The 21,509-nt window shown below is 48.1% G+C and overlaps 1 protein-coding gene across 1 annotated transcript in view; it reads left to right on the top strand.

The window, feature by feature from the left end:
• The first annotated feature begins 3,767 nt into the window (after positions 1 to 3,767).
• LOC131563695 (hydrocephalus-inducing protein homolog) overlaps positions 3,768 to 21,509 on the top strand; it is a 29,043-nt gene continuing 11,301 nt past the window's right edge. The window contains exons 1-14 of the mRNA XM_058813811.1: positions 3,768 to 3,879; positions 5,488 to 5,595; positions 10,282 to 10,559; positions 13,479 to 13,604; positions 13,857 to 13,976; positions 14,111 to 14,245; positions 14,436 to 14,635; positions 16,489 to 16,613; positions 17,184 to 17,385; positions 17,796 to 17,979; positions 18,334 to 18,433; positions 18,897 to 19,015; positions 20,055 to 20,278; positions 21,088 to 21,155. Coding sequence (XP_058669794.1) covers positions 3,768 to 3,879; positions 5,488 to 5,595; positions 10,282 to 10,559; positions 13,479 to 13,604; positions 13,857 to 13,976; positions 14,111 to 14,245; positions 14,436 to 14,635; positions 16,489 to 16,613; positions 17,184 to 17,385; positions 17,796 to 17,979; positions 18,334 to 18,433; positions 18,897 to 19,015; positions 20,055 to 20,278; positions 21,088 to 21,155 — 2,101 coding nt within the window. The remainder of the gene's footprint in view (positions 3,880 to 5,487; positions 5,596 to 10,281; positions 10,560 to 13,478; positions 13,605 to 13,856; positions 13,977 to 14,110; positions 14,246 to 14,435; positions 14,636 to 16,488; positions 16,614 to 17,183; positions 17,386 to 17,795; positions 17,980 to 18,333; positions 18,434 to 18,896; positions 19,016 to 20,054; positions 20,279 to 21,087; positions 21,156 to 21,509) is intronic.

Here is a 21,509-nt window from a genome sequence, read left to right as displayed (position 1 = left end):
AGCATGGACACAAGTGCTTCTGTGCCCACACACACTCCCAGGGATCTTTTAATTGCTCAAGAAATGTAACCATCTTGTGTCTGTCTTGGACCAGAGCCAAACACTAAGCAGAGAAGATGGCCCTTATTTCTGGCCAGCAAGAGCTCATTTGCCTCTCTCCTGGAGCTGGTGTTTGCCTGATGCAGCAGTGCCAGGACTGTGTCTGGACACTGAAACCCTGAGGGCCTTTCCCATGAGCACTGCACTCCTGCATGACTAGGTGAAAATGTCTGACAGGCCATTGTACATCCATCTGATACCCAGTTACAGTGCACACCAGCATTCATCCCAGTTACTCAGACCCAGACTACTACAGATGCTCTAGTCCCTAGCATAAGTAAATATCTGGTTTCCATTCACCTTGGAGGGACTGATAACATCAAGCATTGCTGTATTTGGGGTCCTGTCATCTGAGACTTCATGGATGAGTTTTCTGCGCTTTCCTCTTTTTAGAGGTCTTACAAGAATGAGCTGGAGCTTATCATTTGTGGGAGCAGCAATCGCTTAAAGCTGCACCTCTCAGGACAAGGTCTGGAGCCACGGTTGGAGTTCAGGCCCCCAGCACTAAAGATGGGAGGGATGCCGGTGGACAGCGATGGGGTGGAGGCCACAGTGGTGGTGAAGAACCCATGCAACTTCCCCACTGAGTCTTGCTTAATGGATTTTCATGAGCATCTCCTTGAGAAGAAGAAGGTGAGAAGTCTGGTCCACATGTACACGCTGCCCAAGCTTCACAGCACTCCAGCATTCCCAGGCTTGTGCCAGGGAGATGGAGGCAATCCCCAGGGCAAAGCCAGCTCTGCTGACATGCTGTGGGGGGACCTAAACTAAATAGTTTGTGTTGTTGGGAGGAAGGAAGGAGACAGAAAATGGGTTTGTTGAGTCTTTGTGATGAAAGGCAAGAAAAGGAATCTTGTGTATGGCTTCTCTTCCCTCCACACACAGATCCTGCGGATGGCAGTGGGGTCTGAGTACCAGAAGAGCTTTTTTCTGCCTCCACGTGCTGTAGCTGCGACACTGTCCCGAGACATGCTGCAGGACCATGAAGCACAGAGGAGGCCAAAGGCTCAAGAGGCAGAGCTCAAGGCCAGGGCTGAGGCTGAGGCCAAGGCCATGGGCAAGGCAGCAGCAGGTCAGAAAAACAGTGAGGGTTTGGTGGTGTCTGTTTTGCCTGTGGTCACAGCAGGGACTCCAGCCCATACACCCTGAACTCTCTGTCACCTTGCTCTCCAGGGAAAGCCCGTGCTTTTAGCAGCTGCCTGTTCCCCAGCTTGGTGGAGGAACTCTTGGCTGAAGGGCTGTGGCATCCTCTTCCAGTCCTGAGTGCAGCCAAAGCAAGCTCCTATCTGCCTGCCATAGACTGGGGAAATAATCAGGATATTCCCCTTGTGTCCCTTAGCCACAAAGATTAGGGCTGGATGAGTTCCTCAGCCAATAGGACCAGGTCTAATATCACTGGCTCTTTTATATTTGCACCTTCCTAGCAGCAAAAGAACAATCTCATCTTGCTTTCACCGAGTCTCCTTTCCTGGGATCTGAGGGCATGGGGACTTTAATGTTCAGCCATAGTTTGGGGGATTTTCTGAATTGTGGAGCAGGGATATGAGCTCCTCAATATCTCCTGAGATGATAGGCTGCGTCAGGAAAAGCTGTGAATCCTTGCTGCTGCCCCAGAGCACCCAGCTCTGCTTGCAGTCACTCATGGTTTCTCCTCTGGTTTGTGCTAAAGAAATGAAGCGGGAAAAAGCTCTGCAGACGAACACAGAACGTATCTTGAAAATAGATGAGGATGAGTATTATGCCCTCCTTGAGAAGAAGAAAGCAGAAATGGATAAAATAATACTGGGAAACAAGCGCATACGGAGGAAAAAGTGAGTAAGCCTTCCATGGGTTACAGCTCTTCCATGGGTTATTGTCCCTGGAGGGCTTCCCTGCTCCAAGGACTCTGAGCTCAGAGGTGCTGCAGAGCAAAGGCCAGAAGCAGCACAGGGATGGCCACTCTGAGCTCCCTGGCTCCCAAGAGAGGAAGGACCTTCTTCTGTTGAGACAGAAGATCTTCTTCTCTATTTGAGTGGTGAGCCCTCCTGCCTTAGATGCTGCCTGCAGGGAGCTGGGCTCTGGGCTTGCCTTGGCACTGCCTCTAGAGGTGTCTTTTGCAAGTCCTTGCAATGCTGATCTGCCAGGGTTCTCCTTATGGTGGGACAGCACCCATGAAAGCTCATGTCCTTTAGGCTCCCCTTCAGCTGCAGCAGTGGGCAAGCCCAGGAGAAGCTCTGCTCCAGCAAGGCAGCCCAGCTCAGGACACATAGGCAAAGTGTGGAGGTGGGAGTGGAGGCTGGTTAAAGCAAGGCTGTGCATCAGGACTTCCTTCAGCCCAGGCTGAATTTGGTTTCATGGAGAGGAGACAGATGAGGCTGCTTCAGATGGTTTTCATGGCAGACAGCACTGGTTTGCTTGGTCACAGCTGGGTTCCAGCAGGAAATCAGGCTGACAAGAGCCTGTCTTGCAGGAGAGGAGTTCCTGCAGCCTTTGCTTTCTGATTGATAGGATTATTGTCATTAAGGAGCAGGCTGTACCCTGAGGGGTGCTGAATGAGCTGAGTAAGAATTGTAGGAGAGATAAGCAGATGTTAGCCATCTGTGCTCTGCTTTAAACTGGGAAATTAAGAGACAAAGGGTGTTTTCAGGCATCAGCACAGAGAGCTGGTGGATCAGCCTTTGGCAGGGGCTGGAGGGGTCTGGCTGTGCCTTAAGAGGAAGCTTGCACAGCCAAGACCTTATGATGGCATGGTTCAGGTTTGGCTGGTCCTGGAAGTCCCCTTCCACCAATGCCCTCACTTGGGATGTTCCCAGCCTCTGTGGGTTGAGGAAAATTTACAGAAATGGTCTGGTGGTTCTGCCTGGCCTCAGGGTCAAGGAATGAAGTGCAGGGCAGCCAGGACTGGTGAGCTCAAGTTTCTGGTGGTGACTCTCAGCGATGTTTTCTGTTTTGTTTGCTGAAGTTTGCTGAAGTGGCTGATTCAAACGCGTCAGCAGAAGGCAAAAGCCTTAGAGGAGGAGGAGAGGCAGAAGGAGGAAGAAAGGCGGAAGGAGGAAGAGAGGCGGAAGGAGGACAAGAAGGGTGTCTCTGTGGGTATCCAATCTCCAAAACCAGAGAAGGGGAAAACCAAACCCCCAGAGAAGGAGGAAACCAAATCACCAGAGGGGAAGGAAACCAAGGCCGCAGAGAAGGAGAGCAAAGCCCCAGAGAAGAAAAACAAACCTCCAGAAAAGAAGGAAACCAAAATACCAGAGAAGAAGGAAACCCAATCACCAGAGGGGAAGGAAACCAAGGCCCCAGAGAAGGAAAACAAAGCCCCAGAGAAGAAAAACAAACCTCCAGAAAAGAAGGAAACCAAAATACCAGAGAAGAAGGAAACCAAAATTCCAAAGAAGGAAACCAAAATCCCAGAGAAGGAGGAAAGCAAAATCCTAAAGAAGGAAACCAAACCCCCAGAGAAGAAAAACAAACCTCCAGAAAAGGAAACCAAATCCCCAGAGTGGAAGGAATCCAAAATCCCAGTGAAGGAAACCAAAGCTCCAAAGAAGGGGGAAGTAAAAGCCCCAGAGAAGGGAGAACCCAAAGCCCAAAAGACAGGTGAAACCAAGACCTCAAAGAAGGGTGAAAGCAAAGCCCCAGAGAAGGGGGGAACCAAAGCCCCAAAGAAGGGGGGAACCAAAGTCCCAAATATGGGGGCAACCAAAATCTCAAAGGACGCAGCTGAGATAGAGAACTTGTTCCTGAGGATTCAGACGTATGAGTCATTGCAGCAGAATTTCTCCTACTGGAACAGGGTTCAGGGTACCGTGCGGTCACCTGTTATCCAAAAGAGAAACAAGTCCCAGTATGCAGCTGAAAACAAAGGGCAGAAGACCAATAAGCCTCAGGAGAAGGTGAAGAAGCCTGAACAAAAAATGTAGAGACCAAAGGAATCTTTAATCGTCTCAGCTGGAGGTGCACAGTTGCAGAGGGGGCAGTCAGATGATGATGTTCCACAATGAATGGGTATCATCTGTGTTGATAGGGAGGTTACCACCTCTGGGGACTCAGTTTCCTCAGTTTCTTCACGCGGGGAAAGACCATTCTTTATTCACTCTACTTAGTTTATACAGTTTCAGACTTTGTGTGCAACTTTAATTAGTTAATAGATTTCTTTCTTATTACTCTATTGATTAATAAAATATATTTTACTTGTACATCAAACCTCTCTGTTGTATTGTTTACCTGTTCTCTTCACTGATTCTCTTCTTTTGATTTGATGAGACAAATCCCTTGTTGTTGCAGGTGCATTTGTTTTTCACCCTCAGAATAGATTGTTAACGAACTCTCATTCTCAAAATAGCTTCATATGGGAACTTGTAACTGCTTGGCTGCACTTAGAAGAGATGAAAGGCCAAACTTTCTCTGGAGAAAGAGGTTCTTGTTTATTAAAATAGCTACAAGGAATGGAGTGCCCAGGATAAGCCCAGGTACCCACACAGCAAGCCGAAAACAGAACAGTGCGCTAACCCCAAGTGCACTGGGTTCTCCCCACCAAACAAGTATCCAAAAAGAAGAAGAACCCCAACCCAACCAAACTTCCGCCATTTATAGCCCCCTTCGAGTCCAGGATCAGTCCATTTTGGATCCGCATGATGATTGGTCCATTTCCAGGCTTCGCATTGAGCTTTAACGCCGTGCATTCTGGACCAATTGTTTCTGCAGGGCTTCAAATGATTGGTCAGATCTTTCATCCAATCCCTCGCCTTGCCCCACCAGACCACCCTTGCACCAAACCCTGGACCCTTCTAGAACATTCCAACAAGCCCCCCCTCTTAACATAATACAATTAATATAACATAATTAATACAATATAATTGAACTGTACTGTTGTGTTGTGTTGATCAATTTCCCCAGTTATTTCCCCATTTTATGTATTCTCCCCCCTGTTTCTGTACAATGATTCCTCCCTTCCCTGATTTTCCCGCCACTGCCTCTCCTGACAGTTGGTCTCCTTGGTTACCCCATTCCCTCTCAACTGCCAATCTCCCCTTGTTATGTAATTACCCCTCCCTTGCACTCCTTATATGTAAGTTTTCCTCCTCCCTGGGCCCAGTCAATCACCCCCCACTCCTCCTTGATTTCTAGAAACTTCGCCTCTCTGGGGGCTGTGGTTGGCTGTGGTCCCGGGGCCCCTCCTTTATGTTGTATTAATTGGTTAACCCCTGATGCCAGTTATGTTTGTACCTCTCCCTGGTTGGCTAGTTGGGCTTCCCTCCTCTCTCCACCCCCTTCCCTTTAAAACCTTGCCTCTCCCCTTACTCCATGCCATTTGCTGGTTGGCACCCTCCCTCTTGGTTCGTGTCACCATACCGCCAATAAATCGGAGTTAGCCCCCAGCTTGTGGACGCCTCTTTCTTCGTCCTTCAGCGCTCTTCATCCGCACCATGCATCCAGCCCAGCCCGAGGCCAAGACGCCAAGGGGGGCTGGCAATACATGTGCCGGGGGTGTCGGCCACCTCCCTCTCGCATCGGCTAGTCGGACATTAGGGCCAAATACGCTCCAGTGCACTGTACCCTAATTTAACTTAACTTTTACCTATAATGAGAACAAGGCCTGATTTCATAAGGCCTTTCTTTTATAATTCTTCTGTGACATCTCCCACTTTTCGTTCATTTAAAAAAGGCTCCTATGTTCTGATGTTGAAACAGCACAGTCTTGTGAAGGTATTATCTCATGAAGGTTATCATATGGGATAAGATACATAAAAGACCAATGACAATCAACAAAACTTAGCAAATTCTATCAAGTCATTTACACAGGGCTCCACAGCATGAGAAAAGAAAAGAATAATGTCCAATGTCTCTTAGGGAAATGGAAATAAATAACTATTGTTTTAAAATCCAGTTACTTGTCAACTGTGAGGAAGTCCATTAGCTGGAAATGTTGATCTTTGACATCACTGAATGTTCCCCTGGGTGCTGGAATGGGGGATAACTGAAGAAGGTTTGTAGGAGCACTGTACCATGAGGATGCCATGAGGCTTTTGTTGGCAAATTGTCTCTGTAAGTTTCCAGCCACAGCCATGTCTTGGCAGTCCTCCTTCTGCTCCTGCTCTGGCCACAAAGGCTGCAAGGTGATGAGGTTATTTCTCCTTTCACTGGGCCTCATTTTTTCAGAGCTGATCAGTATCTGATGGAATGAACAGGTGACTGCTTTGAACTGCTGATGATAAAATACAGGCACATCTTCTCCTGAAGTTAATGAATCAATTAGGCTTCACTGTGGTACGCTCAGCTGGGATTTAAATGTGATGATCTTTTTTTCAAATTTCTAATGTAAATATTGCATTATTCAAAATGATTAGTCATCTTAACTTTTTAATGTACATATTGCATTATTTGAATGTTCTTAAAGTGTTAACTCCTTTTTTGTTTTATAAGAATGAGATGCATATCTTTTGTTATGAGTATGAAGAAATATAGTAAAATAATACATTTGGTGGACAAGAAACTTATAGCAATTAGGAATAATACAGATACAACTATCAGAAATATTTCACATAGCAGACAAAACTTACAACATATGTGGAATTAGGTAAATAGCAATCTCTGCAATAATGTACCATCATCCCAGAGTATGCAAACAGCTGACAAACCTCCATTTAGTGGGGACTTGGATCATTATTTCCAGATAATAATTCCCAAGCTCACTTTAAAAACAGTTCAACTGTCATGTCTAGAGGGTCAAATTGCCAAGTCAAAGTAACTCAAATCTAGTTTTGATGAAGGAAACATCTGCGTCTGTTGGCAAATTCCCATCCAGGAAGAGCTAAGGCCTGGCCACCACCCAAGCTCTGAGTGGGAGAGAATTCCCTAAATGTAATTTAAAGCAAGACTCTTAAGAATAGCCCTTAGGAGTAAAGGTCTAGGGGTGACAGACTAATGAACCATCCAAGAGCTGCCTCCTCCAGAACTTCCTCAGCAGAGAGATGCTTTAAACCCAGCAAACTGTTGGAGTGGTTCTGTAATAATAATTGGGGCTGCATCTGATTACTTAGAGTAGATGTCACAATACCATCAGTTTAGAGGAGGCTTCCCACAAAGCTGAGATATCATTTCTTGGAACTCTGAAAAATACTTAAAAATGATGAGACAGCACTGGGTGAAACCATAGAGCCACAGTGCAGAGCCTAGCTAGAGGGGTAGTCTGGTCTGAGAGATACATAAGCAGCTAGAGAACAAAAGGAGGATCCTGAAATGACACATCTTGTAGGTAATTACACCAAAAGATAGTAAAGCATGTGAAAAGCTGGCTATGAAAACAGTAATACAAACATTTATGTAGTTATGACAGAAGAAATGCATCAAAGGAAAACACTGAACAGCTCACTAGTAAAATTGATGATACCTCAGGTTAAATAACACTCAAACCGGATATAAATTAATTTGGACAGTGATAGAGCTTAACAAGATGAACTTAATAAAACTCCACCCTAGAAGGATTTCAAATTAATAAACATAATTTTATTATCACCTTAGTAGAACAAAAAGCACACTCACGAGAACTCAAAGTTAATTAATACTGAACATAACTGGAACCATAAAAAACTGGAATAGAACATGGTTCAAACTTAGTAATACTGAAACTTAACAGAAATAAAATTGACCAAAATTAACTTTATAAATCTTAGCTGTATTCAATTTAACAGAATGTAACTGAGCTACATATATTGGGCCTTAATTTAACAGAATTAAAAAGAACATCCTTAAAAGTTACAGATATGATGTGATGTAACTTAGTCTAAGGTTATTAATACAAAAAGACAACTAAAAGGTGAATAAGCCATAAATGAAATAACAGCATGATGGCGTACTGGAGGGATTAAAGTTGTAACAAGCATATTAGAATTCCAAGTAAATCAGTTATGAGAAAAACTCATGGGAACTGCAAATTCCATGGAAATTCAGTAAGACTTTTTGAAGTGCAGGGTTACTGAAAAATAAATATAACGTGCAATTTAGCATATCGCTGAACAACCCAACAGCTTTTTGTGACTGTATCTGGCATCATTTTATATGGCAAATTTGTTGGCATTCTTGTTAAAAATATCAGACCATATTAAAATTTGATAGGTAATAAGGCGTTGCATTTACTACTTTTCCATCTCTCCAGTAACTGTAAAACTATATAAAACAATCAGAATTTAGTCAGAAAACGAAATAAACTTTTAAAAATGTTTTCAAGGCACACAAACACAGTAGGTAAGGCTCCATCAAGCAGAAGTAATCAAGCAGCTCTGCACCAGAGCAGGGGCCTATGGTGCTCACAGGGAAGAGGGAAAGCACTGCAAAAAGGGAAACTATGGGGAGAAGAGAGGACATTTAAACTACAATGACATAACTACACATCAATAAAGCTTCTCTTAATATTCACACAATAGTCATCCCTTAATTGTGAGGGCCAGTCCTCTCATTATCCATGGATCCCAGCAGGGTCCTGTGGCCGTGAATCCAGCCTGCCCTGGGCTCGCCTGGCTCAGCCACCACAGCCCCCCCCGGGGCCGCTGCACCTCTGCTCCCCCAAAACACCCACGGGGAAAAGAGTAGGGGAAAAGCAGCAACATGAAACAAACTCTAAAACCAGCACACAAAAGATAAACACAGAAAAGGCACAAGCTGCATTTTATTTCATCTTCTGCCAACAAAGTCACTGACTGAAAGTTGCATTTCCAAGGCAAAGATCTGCCTTTTGAGAAACTTCAAAAACATAGAAATATCTTTTTTACTAGATGTGTACAAGGCCAGGCATCATTGGAGGCACAGATTTTCTCGCAACTCTGCTTCCTCTTGAAGTGAAAAAGAATTAAGCAATGTGGTCATAAGTCTGGCATCTCAGCCAGAAAGGTCAGGTATTAGAGGGAAGAAGTCAGCCTATAAAATCTGATTATTTTTCCTCTACTATTGGTCTATCAGTAATGTTAATCAGAATGTATCTCTACATGTTAACATGGAGGTGTTTGTATTTACATAAGCAGTAATATATCTATAAAGACTTTTGTATTCTCTTCAAGGACAAGAAAATTTGAACGAATAATCGTTTCCTAATAGAGAGGTCCAGTTTAACTTTTCACTGATGATGTTGAACCCAAGGGTAGTTCATGTAATACTGTCTTTACATGTCGCTGTCTTCATGCACAACAGCCCAACTTTATTCTTCACAGCTTGCATTTATATGGTTTTTTAAAGGCATTGTCTTTCATTTTAATTGGTTGGTAATTTACTGCAATTCGGTTCATTGGTTAGTAGTTGCTAAAGTACATACTAGGGAAAACCTTTCCTCCCATTAATGTCTCCTGGATAGAAGATGTGGGTAGAAGTCTTTCTTCTCACAGGTGCAAATTCCTTTCTCACAGGAACTTGTCAGGCTAGCTGTTAGCTGTACTTAGCCGAAGCAGCAGGCCCGAGCCATAATTTTACAAGGGTAACAAGGCTTTTATTTTATATGGCTTTACAGTATTGTATGTAACAATGTTGTATGCAGCTTTGACATATGATTATTTCAATCTTAAAGAATAATCCTAAATTTCTTTTAGGTGAATTTTGACCTTTGTAATATTTGTGTATGATAGATTTAGAGTTAAAATCTGTTTTGAATCATTCCTTCATAGAATCATCGAATCATCGAATCATCAAGGTTGGGAAAGCTCCCTGAGACCATGGAGTCCCAGCTGTGCCCGATGCCCACCTTGTCCCCAGCCCAGAGCCCTGAGTGCCACCTCCAGCCCTTCCCGGGACACCTGCAGGGATGGGCACTGCAAAGCTCCCTGGGCAGCCCCTGCCAAGGCCTGAGCAGCCTTTCCATGGGCAAATTCCTGCTGGTGCCCGCCCTGAGCCCAGCCTGAGGCCGTTCCCTCTGCTCCTGTCCCTGTTCCTGGGAGCACAGCCCGGCCCCCCGGCTGTCCCCTCCTGGCAGGGAGTTGTGCAGAGCCACAAGGGCCCCCTGAGCCTCCTTTGCTCCAGGCTCAGCCCCTTCCCAGCTCCCTCAGCCCCTGCTGGGGCTCCAGCCAGGATAGCATCCTAGTGCTATACAAAGAGCAGGGTATAGACCTGCCAAAGGTGCCTTTATCACCACATTTTAAACTTTCATAAATACAGAAGGACTCTGCAGAAGGCACTAAAGCCAAGTCAGCAGCCAAAGTGCCAATGTCCTGCGCCCAGCAGCGCGGCCCGGCCCGGCCCCAGGCTCGGCGCCGCGGTTGCCCGGTAACCGCGCCCGGGCCCTCAGCGTCTGTGACGGCGCCGCGGCCTCAGCGCCCGCAGCCGCCCCGATGCTCATTCGCACCCGGTGCGCTCACCGGCGGCACTCGGCCACTGCCAGCGGAGTTGTTCGCAGAACAGTGCTGTCTGTGGGCAAGAACTCGCAAAACATTGCTCTGCGAGGGACACCTAAACGTGCAGAACAGTGGTTTCTGCCAGAGAGTCCTGAATTTCGTTTGAAGGTAAAGACTGACTCAAGTTGTACTTTCTGGTTTTGTCACATCTGTGCTCTGAAAGAGAATGCCAAAGGGAAATACAGGATGGGATAATGCCAGTCTTCAGTTCGGTGGCATGTACAGCTAAGGGGATGAACAATACATGGTCTGCTGATGGTGCTTTTTTCTCACTGAGGAAATGCAACATTTCCTAAATATACTAGTCTATACATTTTTTCCTATAGTATGTATTTAAACTACTTATAGGTCAATGAGTTCTGTTCAAGTTTCAGTGGGTTGTTATGATCTGGTTATTAAAATTATTAAGGAGATGCACCTGGATTAAGGTGCAAACCGAGACCATGTGCCAAAGTCAATAGTTTGGACTTTATGGAACAGTAAATGTGAGGAAGAGAGAGGGAGAAAGAAATAGAAAAAGAAGAGGGGGAGGGAGGGGGCTGGGAAGGAGGGAATAAAGAGTGACAGAGACAGATTTAGTAGAAAATATTACCATTCCATGGATCTCATCCCATCCCATTCAGTCCTCTTCTGGTCTTCTCTGTGGTGAGGTCTCACAAAATGTGAGACTCCAATGGATTAATGCAGATTTGGGCAAGGTGGGACTGCCCAGGTACCTCCCTGGCGTGGGGCAAGTTTGGCTCTGTCTCTTACTACTCTCAAATAATATAAAATCTTTAGCACCAGTATGTCCTTTGAGTCTGCCATGAATTGGGTTGTGGATTTTCAGATCTGTTGTGTTTCTCCGCATGCCATACAGTCATCTGGTGCAAGGCCTCAGGAATGGCTCTGGGGGTACTTTGGAGGTCTTTGCTGGGTTATGACACCCCCTCAGCTGCCCCTCATGGGAATGTCCCCTGGATGTGGCCTTCTGGGGCTGGGGGGTTTTACAGCTGAGCCAGTTTGTCTGAGGGAGGATGGGTGTCCTCTGCCCCTTACCAGAGGTTGTGCCTCACCCCCAAAATTTCCTCCTTCCCCCTCTGTTGATGGGAAGTTTGTGTGCCAACCTGGCCTCAGCAGACGAGTCTGTGGCTATGACTTCCCCAGCCTGAAGGCAGAGAGAGCTGATTTTCAGGACAGCTGCTGGATTTGACTTTAGTGGGGATATATTTTTCTCCCTCAGCCTTGTTCACTTCTCCCCAGACCTGAGCTAACAGGACAATAGTGTCAGCTTTATCTTGTCTCAAGTTCCCTTAGGCAGCTTAACTCCCAGTGCCAAGTTCCAGTCAGGAGGCATTTTTAGGGAAGGGTGCATTTGGGGGGTCTCAGGTTCTTTATTCAATTTTGTCACAATGGGCAAAAAGTCCTTTATAGCAATATTTAAGGCATTAGCCATAACATTCTAGTCTCTCACAAGTCCTTTGAGGAGCAGCTGAGAGAGCAGAGGTCATTTAGCCTAAAGAAGAGAAAGTCCATTCAAGCTGTTTTTAAATAATATTTAAGCTACAGTTTTGTTCTAAGCATTATTAATGTTCAGCACTTCACCTCCAGGTTTCAGTACAATCAATCTTTAAATTGCCAAGATAGCCATATAGTTGCAATAAAGTCCAACTTGAGGCATAACAACACTAGCTACTTCTGCCTAATGAGCACTTAGCTGCTTTCAAATCATATAAAACCTTTAGCACCAGTACATCCCTTGAGTCTGCCATGAATTGGGTCCTGGATTTTCAGAGTTCCCTTGTTGTTCCTTCCAGTTCTGTTGAGGCGTTGTCACTCCTCTGTGACATCATCTCTTCACAATGGCTTCTGGAGTGCCAAAGACACCAACACCTCGACTTTTGCTTAGGGAAAGACTGAAGGCTGATTCTGTGAGTAGCCCCTGGGGCTGTGTTAAGGCTGGAAACTGCCCTGCTCTCCCTGCTCTCCCTGCTCTCCCTGCTCTCCCTGCCCCTGTTGGCCAGCAGTGCTCTGAAGCTGCAGAGCCCCTCCCCAGCCCTTTGTGCCCTGCTCCTGTTGCTGGGGCTGTCCTGGTGCAGTAGGGAACACTGTGGGAAGTGTCAGGGACAGCCCAGCACCTTGCCTGGCTGTGCCAGCAGAGCCAAGGGAAACCAATGTACAGCTGAAGCCCTCAGCATGGGCTTCTTTCCTTCCCCTTTGCCACAGCCATTCCTTCTGTCAGGCTGGGCACTCACCTGTGCTGCTCTGACCATCCTGCCCTTGGGCACCTGGGCACGTGAGGGGGAAAGCTCAAACTCTGCCCAAAGCCTTGAGAGCCACGGCTGGTCCCAGCTGGAAGAGCTCCCAAGGCAGCTGTTCTCTCCCAGCTCCTGGGTGGGCACAGATGCAGCCCTGCAGGCAGCACTGGATGGAGCCAGGGCCACAAAGGTCCCTTGCTGTCTGCAGCTCACTTGGCTGAAGATGCCCCACTGCTGAGGCTCTGCCAAGGAGATCCCTCTGTGTTCTTCTGTCCAGGGCTCTGTCAGCCCACACAGAGAAAACCAATGCTAATTGACAGAGAGAGCTAAAACTTGGACACATTCCTGTGCACCTCACTCTTGGTACAGCTTTTCTTGCTTGCTTCCCTTGGATTCAGCCAGCAGTGCTATCTCCTGGCTGTGAGTTTTGAGTGTTGTGCAGGGATGGAGTTTGGGCAGTTCTGAGAGCTCCTCCCCACTCTCTGAAAAGGCCACTGCCTCAATCCAGGGAAAAGTAAGAGGAAACAAATGCCCAAAGAGCAGAAATCCCCAACCATGTCCCATCAAATCACAGAGAGATTCATGGGACACAGCCATGTGGCTGGAGTATGTGTATTGCACTCTGTATTATTAATTTATTGGTGCTGAGTATTTCAGCAGGAAACTTCCAGGGCTTCCAGAACTGTTCTAGTGGCTGTGATCACAAATCATTCATCAGTAGTAAGTGAACAAGAAAAGCCTCCATGAGCAAGGGCATTTCTGAGACTCTTGCTGTTTTTTTGCCTTCCAGCTGACTCCCTCTGCCTTCCAGAGGGAGATGTCTCTCAGCACCAAGCAGAGGCTGGCCAGAGCTAAGAAGCTGAGTCTGCCTCAGGTTGTCCAGCCTCAAGACAAGCCTGGGACCTCCCATCACAAGGTAGCCTTTCCCTGCCCTTGCTGTTTGATGCGATAATTGAGGAGGATGCCAAAAGAGCAGCTTGGCTTGAGCCTGCTCAGAGTGGTCCAGGAGCTTTTGGTCAGCCCAGGGCAGAGGTGGAGGAGCCACTGTTTGCCCAGCGTGGGCTGGGCTGATGTGCTCACCCAGAGTCTGCACTTCACTGGGGATCAGAGCAGAATCTTCCTCCCAGCAGCTGAACCTGTCTCTGCTCTCTCTGGCCTCTCCCTGCAGTTCTCAGCAGCTGCCCCAGAGCAGCGCTCGTTTCAGCCTTGCCCACCAGAGGTGGTGTTTCAGAACTACAGCCCCGGTGAGGTCTGTGAAGTGCCGCTGGTTCTGAGGAACAGGGACAAGGTGAGTGCTGGGACTGGAGGTTTAACGCTGTGCTGGAAGAGGAGAGCAGAGAAGGGTGCTTAAGGATGGCACCAGGGCATGTCCACCTGTGCCATCACAAGTGGCAAAACCATCATTCCATGTCTGTCCTGCAGGTTCCTCGCTTGGTGAAGGTCACATTGAAGAGCTCACCTTATTTCCAGCTGGTGGGCCCCAATGACGTGTGCCGCAAGGTGCCACCAGGCCTCTACACCACTGTCCGCATCCTCTTCACCCCTGGGCAGAGAAAGGTGAGTCTGGAGGGCCCAAGAGGTTGCTGTTTTCAGTGGAAAGTGGACCTGCAAGGCTGGATTCAGGGCATCTGGCCTGACTTTTGAGGACCTGTTCTGGTTTCAGAGGATCTAGAACTGGGAGATACTCTTTGCCCATGCTAAAGATGGAGATAAAGGCTCTGTGCTGAGACAGTTTCTTTTGCCACAGGATTATTTCCACCAGCTCCTCTGCACCACTGAAAATGAAGAGTTCATTGTGCCAATTTGGGCCATTGGTGCTCGAGCCATCCTGGACTTCCCTGACCAGCTGGACTTCTCCACCTGTCCGGTCAAGTACACGACCCAGAAGACTCTGCTGGTTCACAATGTTGGAAACCGGCCTGCTTGTTACGAGCTGAGCACCCAGAGGTGAGGCAGCTCATCTGTCCTTGTACAAAGGATATCACCTTTGGGTGATGGCAGAGTTGGGAAAGAGCAGCAAAAGGAACCAGAGCATCAGAGCTGCTGCCCTGCAGCCCTGACTGGAAGTGAGCAGGATGGATGGCATATGGTTTTGCTTTCAGTGTTCTTAGCAGGATGCAGCCTTTGAGCTTTCTCTGTCTCAGATTTCCTGGAGGGTGCTGGAACATGTTGATAGCTGGCTTGCACCCTCCTGAGCACAAGCAGCTTCTGAAATGCTTACTCAGCACTGCCAGCCAAATAGACCCATTCTCTGGGAGGCCACAGGAACGTGGCTTTCCAGTGGTCCCTGCATCAGATGCCCAACATGAGCTGTGCTGTGGACATTGTGCAGGAATTGTGCTGTTCCTGCCAGTCTCAGAAGACAATCACTGTTTCTCCTGTTGGCTGAACTGGGGAGGGTAATGCATTTTTGACACCGTATCTGCAAGGAAACCAGTTCAGTTGGCTGGTGGTGTGTTGAGGGTTATGAGATCCCAGAGGTCTTGGTGTAGGAGCTGAGCTCAGGAATGCAGCACAGATCTCCTGTCTAACCTCAGGCAGCTGAGTGGCTTTGATTTATTTTTTTCCTCTGGCAAAACAGAGGTCAAAAGGCAAATTGACTTTTCTGCTGTGAAACGTGAGGGTCCAAGAGGAGCTTCCACCAAAGCCTGCCAGAGCTATTGGCAGCTCCAATCCAGGCTCCTCAGATGCTGCTCAAACAGGCTGCTGCTTTGGACTGTGCAAACATGTAGGCAGGAACTTGTAAATCCATGCACAGTTTTTCTCTGGGATTTCCAGATCTTGTTTTGTCACCACCAAAATAAATCCCCAATAAAGTCTGGTATCCTTTTACAATGTGCTTGCCAGCAGTTCTGTTGAGTGCTACAGAGCATGTTGGATCCTGCTTGATAGGGATTTAAAGAGTTTCTGAACTTCAGGAATTAAATCTTGAAGTAGATGAAATAGAACCTAGATGTAGTGACAGAGGGAAAGATGGAGCTTGTGAGCTGCTGACTCTGGACAGAATTTTTCAGCACAGAGATGGAGCTGCTGTAACCTAACAGACTGAATTTATTAGAACAGTTAATGCTGTTAGACGTCAGCATTAACTGACCATCACTTAAAAGTAATAGATGTTAAGATGAGATCATATTTGGGTTTCTTCCTGCAATAAGTGTTAGTGGACACATGAGCAATTCAATTAGCAGTAATTTTTCTGTCTTCCTTGGTGTAGGAGGCAGCTTTTAATGAGATCAATTTTCCCAAAATCAAATAATTTAATAATGGCATTTAAGACACCAGTGGACAAAAGAACGTTTGGCTATAGCAGATAACTGTACCATGGGACTTGAAACAGATTGCAGCCTCCTTGCACACAGCATCTACCAAAAGTGCAGGTGAATGGTGCTTTGAGAGACTTGGTCACAAAATTGCCAGCTTTGCTCACTGGTCAGCTCTGTTTGTAAATTATGTTAGGAGTACTTGGTCCTTGGTATCCATGGCCATAACTTTTGCCCAACTCTGTCAGTAAGGGGAGCTGATATCTGATGAGAGTAAGCAAGATGCAAATGACCCTTGAGCCTCATTGCAGAGAGCTGGATACAGAGTATGGGGGAGATGAGGTCATTTCATCCCACAGGATCTTGTGAAGGCTGGATCTCCTCACACTAGAGTCAGTGGCTGTTTCTGACCCTGTTTGTTCTGTCTTCTGCTGACTGTGGTTGGTTTGCTCTTTGCTTGCACAAGTGAGCAGAACTGGACTGCAAAAGGGTTAACATCCCCAAATCTCCACCAAGAGTCCTACTGTCTCTGTGTTGCAGCCCTTTCTCTGTCACTCCGGGCATGGGAACTCTGGATGTTGGTGACGCCGTGGAGGTGGCAGTGGAATTTCAGCCACTGAAGACTGGTGACCATTCCAGGTCCCTTGTTGTGCACTACGACACAGGTGAGTGCTGGGCAGTGCTCAGGGCACTCTGTGCATCCCTCAGAGCAGAGCCTGTTCTGAGCAGAAAGGCTGGTGTGGTCGTGGGTTTCAGGAGGGAGATGATGATACTTTTCATGGCGTTCATGTTCTAGTCATCTGGTTTGTAGTCATGCAGTTTGTCATCTTGATCCTCGTAGAGCTCCAAGTAAATGCCATTTCTAGAGAGCATGTCTGGTATTTGTTGTTTGCATCTCGCCTGGGAAATGCTCACCTGCAACAGGAATGGTGAGCTTGAAGTCTGAGCCCAGATGAATCCCAGGAGCTGGCTGGGAATAATGAAGCTTTGAAAGCTCTGGAAATGAGGGAGCCTTGGTAGGGGTCTGTTCTAGAGGGTGAAATGCTGGCAGGTTGTCAGGACGGCGTCATGCTGTGCACATGCAGCTCTCAGCTTGTGATCCATGGACTGATCCATGGAACTGCTCGTTCAGCTAAAAGCTGTGACACTTTCTTCTGCTGCCTGTGGTGTGCTCTGTTCCTTGTGCTTCCATCAGCCAGTGAGGTGAGCAAAGACTCCCCTGTGCTTTGTTCCAGGTGAAGACACCCACACAAGCCTTCATGGCAGAGCTGTGGATGCCCACATCGGGCTGGACAGGAATACTGTGACCCTGGAGAAGACGTACATCACCATGTCAAACAGCGCAACTGTGCTCATCCACAACCGCAGCGACATCACAGCCCGCTTCCAGTGGAAGGCTGTGGATACTGAGGAACAGGAGGAACAGCTCAGGCTGAGGTGGGTTTGAAAGATCCATTTCAGAGACATTCCTTGCCCAAGGGTAAAACTAACATATGCCTTCAGGAGGTACTGATGCTTTTGAATGGTTTTGGGTAAGTAAACCAGCCCATCTCTCCTGCCTCCCCCAAGCAGTTGTGTGTCAGGAAAAGCTGCCTGAGGTGGCAGGTGGATTCTCCCTCAGCTGTGGCAAAGGCTTTGAGCCAGAAGGCTCTGTTGAGGGCTGCTGCCTTTGGAAAGCTCTCCTGAGCTTGCAAGTGTGGAGTGAACAAGTGACCCTCTGATCCATTTGGGACCCCATGGCTCAGGGTCAGCCCTTTGCTGTGGAGCTGCTCCTGCACTTCCACTTCTCTCTGCAAAGACGTGGCTTATTAAACAACCTGCTGGGTTTGTCTTTCCTGTGCCTGCAGGCAGTATCACAGGATATACCAGCAGCAAAGGCACAAGTTGTATAGTTTTCTGAAGGAGTGTGAAGTGGACATCACTTGCCGAGAACGCCTTGCTCTTCTCAACCACACCTTCCAGAGTGAGGTAGCAAAGATCAGAGGAGATCCCATGCTGTTAGACGATGACATTTTCTCCCTTCTGCCAAAGGTAAATGATGGCTGAGAACCTCCCTTCCTGCTTCTCTCCTTCCTCTTCCTCCTCATCCCTGACTAAGGTCACTTGACTGATCCCTGCCTCAGCTGGCTTTGTGTGCCAAGAGAGAAGTCATTGGGATTCTGGTGAGGTCAGAGAGCTGGTTGCAAAAAGCATTTCTGCCCTGTGGGCTCCTGGCAGGCAGCAGGAGACTGACTAAAGCTTCCAAACTCTGTTCTCATTGTTATTGATGAGTGTTACTCACTCCTTGCTTGTCACTGATGCTCTAGATAACAGCTTACAGGACTGTGGTTGAAAACGAGTTGTGGCGTCCGAAGATAAAGGTTTTGCTGTGTCCTTCTGCTTTAGGAGGGTGAGATCATGCCGAAGTGCTCGGCTGAAATCAGCGTGTTCTTCACGCCCCAGGCAGCCCAGGTCTATGAGCGAACAGTTTACTGTGACATCTCAGGTACGGCTCCTTCCCCTGCCCCTCTCTGCAGTGAAGGCAGCTGCAAACACTCCCCCAGGTCACTGGGCTCCTGTGCCATGGCTGGGGAGGGCCCTGCTGGCACATGCCCACTGTCCCTGCAGCTTCCAGGGCATCTCCTCTATTTTGATTTTTTCCCTCTCAGCTGTTCTGAATGCTGCCTGTATTTAGTCTGCTCCTCCTCCCTTGGGGAAAACACTCTGAGGTGCACTCAGAAGGAGAAAGAACAAAATTTCTGGCATTTCCTAAAGTTCCACACTCAACATAGGGGATGGTCTCTATGGATGTACTGCATCTCTTGAGGGAAAAGAAGGGTCCATATCTGCTCCTGGGACATCAGGAGCTGGTCCCATGCAGCACAGAGTCAGGGACTAGCACTAAGGCAGCCTGGAAAATGCAGGAGAGCAGAAGGAATTCCTGTACTGAAATAGAAATCTCTCCCCAGGCCGTGAGAACAGGCTGCCCCTGCTCCTCATGGGGGAAGGCCTCGGGCCCCGGGTCCATTTCCACTTTGAGGAACTGAACATCGGGGAGGTTGTTGTCAGAGTAACCCACAGATATGAGGTAAGCAGCAGGGTTGGGGTGGGTCCTGCTGGCTCCTAGGGTAGCAGTGAGCCTTGTGGACCTGTGGAATTCCTGGCAGCTTGGGTAGTTGTGATGCTGGTCAATTTTGGGGGGATTTCTTGGAATCTGGATCTTTTGGATGGGGTCAGAAAGGTGTGTCTGTTGTTCGTGAGACCCCAGGCCCTGCTTTTGGGCAGCCTTCTTTGGAGATCAGCTGGGAGGCTTCCTGCAAAACCACTTGACACATGAAACCAACACTGGGTCAAAAAGCTGCATGTTCAGAGGCTTTTATTCCAGTCCCAGACACAAATCACCTTTGTGCTCAGGCTGTCCAAAAGCAGCTGGAACGAACTGGCTGCATTTGAGTTCAAGTCCATTGCAAACAGTTTTCAGCCATGTCCCTCCTGCACGTTTGTGGGAGTCAGAGGAAAACCATCCACCCTCCTGGCTCAGCGCTGGTCAAAGCCCTTGGCAGTGCTTTCCCTTGCTGACCAGCCCCTCACCACACCTCAGCCTTGATGTACCTCTGGCTCTAGAAAGAGCAAAGTGTTTCTGGGAAGGAAGCCAAGGAACTTCCTACATCTTTGCTTCTGGTTTCTCCCACTCCTGCTGTAAACAGGTTGGGCTGCAATGGAAGCTGAACGTGCCCTGCCCATGGTGGGGTTGGACACGTTTGAAATCTCTGTGGTGCTGTCACTGGTAATGCTGTGATGCCCAGTGCTGCTCTAAGGGCCAGGTGTGAATGAACTGGGTGATGCTGAGCAGCCCCTCTGTGCTGCAGGTCAAACTGGACTGTCTCTGCCAGTGGGAAAACCCCAGAGTGGCTCTGGTTATATGAAGTTAATCACTGCTTTGAATGAAACACCCAAAGCTATATAAAGCTGTATTTCAATGTTGTATTTTTGGCTTCTGCCATGCAGCAGCACAAGGCATCTTCTGTCTTTTACTGGTGTTAATAGTTTAATTTGAAAGTGACTCAGACTTCTGTAGGAAAGGAACATTCCTCATGTATTTCCACTTTGCTTTTCTGCTGCTGCAGGCATACCTGATCAACAAGGGGCCTATTGAGGCTCCCTTCAAACTCATCCCTCCAACCACAGCCATGGGCTCCTGCTTCACCTTCCTGCCCCAGGAGGGCATCGTGGCACCAGAGAAGCTCCAGGCCATCCGGGTCTCCTTCTGTCCCACCATCCGGGGGGAGTTTGAGGAACAATTCTGCTTCCATGTGGCTGAATCCCCTAAGCCTGTGATCTTCACTGTCAGGTGAGGAGGGCTTTGGGAGCTTGTTGGGCACATCTGTAGCTGTCTCTGGGTGATCATCTTCCATCTCCCTCATTTTGTGGTGGAGCAGAGAAAAAAGGTGTTGCCTGAGGTGGCTCTGGCTCTGGCATCCCTTTAGTGTGGGGCTGCCTGCTGCCCTGTGTGGGTACCCAGGAGCTGCAATGACTCCTCCCTGCAGGGATGTCTCCTGCTTAGGCTGTTGTGGGCAGTGGGATGGATCAGCTTTGGGCAGCAGCTGCTCTGGGATGTCCCACCTGAACACCCAGCAAGGCCCCCAGGGCTTTGAGATGGGCCAGCCTGGGTCATTCTGCAGCAGCAGCAGTGTTTGTAAAAACTCCTGTGAATAATCCCTGCCAGATGGGCAGCAGCAGCCTCAGCTCCCCTCTCCCAGCCATGCTGTGGGGACAAGCTGTGCTCCCAGCTCCTGTGCACAGAGGGCTCTGGTGCCTCCTTTGCACAGCCAGCAAAGGGCTGATGTGGGAGTCAGGAACCGTGCAGCAGGAACTGTGCCAAGGACTGGGGCATCTGTCAGCTGCTGAGCACTTTGCTTTGGCTGCCTCCTGCCCCCGTGGGTGCTGTGCTGAGCACAGGGTGCTGGGGTGATTTGAAGCCCAGGGTGGCTCTGACAGCAGCATTTATCCACCCTTTCCCTAAGGACACCCAAACCCTTTGTGATTCCCTTTAACAGAGGCACTGCCTCCTTGCCTTTGTCCACCCTCTCCCTAAGGACACCCAAACCCTTTGTGATTCCCTTTAACAGAGGCACTGCCTCCCTGCCTTTGTCCCTGCAGGGGCTCTGTGATAGGACCCACTTTCCATTTTGATGTGCCCGCCCTGCACTTCGGTGACATCGCCTTTGGTGAGTGTGCCCTGGGCTGGCACCACAGTGTCAGAGCTTGCTGTGGTGCTGAAATGGAGCCCTTGAACATAAGAGCATTCATCACTCATGTTCCTCCACCACAGCCTCTTCAGGGTGTTCATTCAGGGCTGCTGGTGTCTCAGGTACCCTTTTGCCATCATGAGATCAAACGGGACCAAAGGAATAAAAAGTCAGCATCACTGTTTGGCCACTTCTTGTTTCCCTTTTAGTAAGTGGCACAATAAAGAAAGGCACCGGGCAGGAATATGGTTCTGTAATAGCAGATTCATCCTGCTTAATCTGATTTCATTCCTAAGGTTTCTTCAGCTGGGGGCAGCTCTTTTATCTTTGTTT

The sequence above is a fragment of the Ammospiza caudacuta genome, chromosome 13 (genome assembly GCF_027887145.1).
Source record: "Ammospiza caudacuta isolate bAmmCau1 chromosome 13, bAmmCau1.pri, whole genome shotgun sequence".
Lineage (NCBI taxonomy): Eukaryota > Metazoa > Chordata > Aves > Passeriformes > Passerellidae > Ammospiza > Ammospiza caudacuta.
The sequence above is the reverse complement of the archived record's forward strand: the minus strand, read 5'-3'. Positions and strand labels throughout refer to the sequence as shown.